The 656-nt window shown below is 61.3% G+C and overlaps 1 protein-coding gene across 7 annotated transcripts in view; it reads right to left on the reverse strand.

Moving 5' to 3' along the window:
• The window catches only part of nadk2 (NAD kinase 2, mitochondrial), a 65,774-nt gene extending 65,435 nt beyond the window's left edge, over positions 1–339 (reverse strand). For all 7 annotated transcript variants that reach the window (XM_043702962.1, XM_043702954.1, XM_043702982.1 and 4 more), the window contains exon 1: positions 63–339. In XM_043702962.1, the coding sequence (XP_043558897.1) occupies positions 63–338 (276 nt within the window). In that variant the 5' untranslated portion in view covers position 339. The remainder of the gene's footprint in view (positions 1–62) is intronic.
• Positions 340–656: the final 317 nt, after the last annotated feature.

The following is a 656-nucleotide window of genomic DNA, read 5'->3' on the forward strand; positions in this document are numbered from 1 at the left end:
CCCCCCCGGGGCCGGGGCCTCACCCTCTCCCGGAGCCTCCCCCCCCGGGGCCGGGGCCTCACCCTCTCCCGGAGCTCCCTCCGCCTCTCTCCCTCCGCGCGGCCCCGCTCCTGCTCGAACTCGAAGCGGGTGGTTTTGCTGAGAACCGCCACTCGGCCCGGCCGGAACGGTGCGGTCGCCCGGGACAGGGCCCGGCCCTTTCCCCGCAGGGACAGCGCAGCCGGCCCGCCCCAGCGGACTACACTCAGTGCCATGAGCCAGGCCGACAGCCGCCGCCTCAGCCCCGGACTCGAGACCGCGGTCGCCCCTTGCGCTAGGCCGAAGATCTCATCGCGCATGCGCCAGAACTGCCCCGCCCAGAGCACGCCGGGAAATGTAGTCTTCCCGCGGTTAAAGGTCACATGACACCAGGGTGTAGTCTGGATGTGGAGGGGCTGCTGTTGGACTAACATCACACAACACCAGGTTTAATTGGAAGCACTGGCCCTCTGAGCACTGCCCCTTCATCAGGTAGTTGTGGAGGACACAATTATAAGACAGAGAATTTAGAGCAAATGTTTACAGTGTGATATAACAGGAGGTATACATTGAAAAATACCTTGATTGTTTGTTGAGTGTCATCTGTTAGAATGACCATGATAGTTTCTCTTCTTTCA

This window comes from Chiloscyllium plagiosum, chromosome 2 (genome assembly GCF_004010195.1).
Source record: "Chiloscyllium plagiosum isolate BGI_BamShark_2017 chromosome 2, ASM401019v2, whole genome shotgun sequence".
NCBI classification, from domain to species: domain Eukaryota; kingdom Metazoa; phylum Chordata; class Chondrichthyes; order Orectolobiformes; family Hemiscylliidae; genus Chiloscyllium; species Chiloscyllium plagiosum.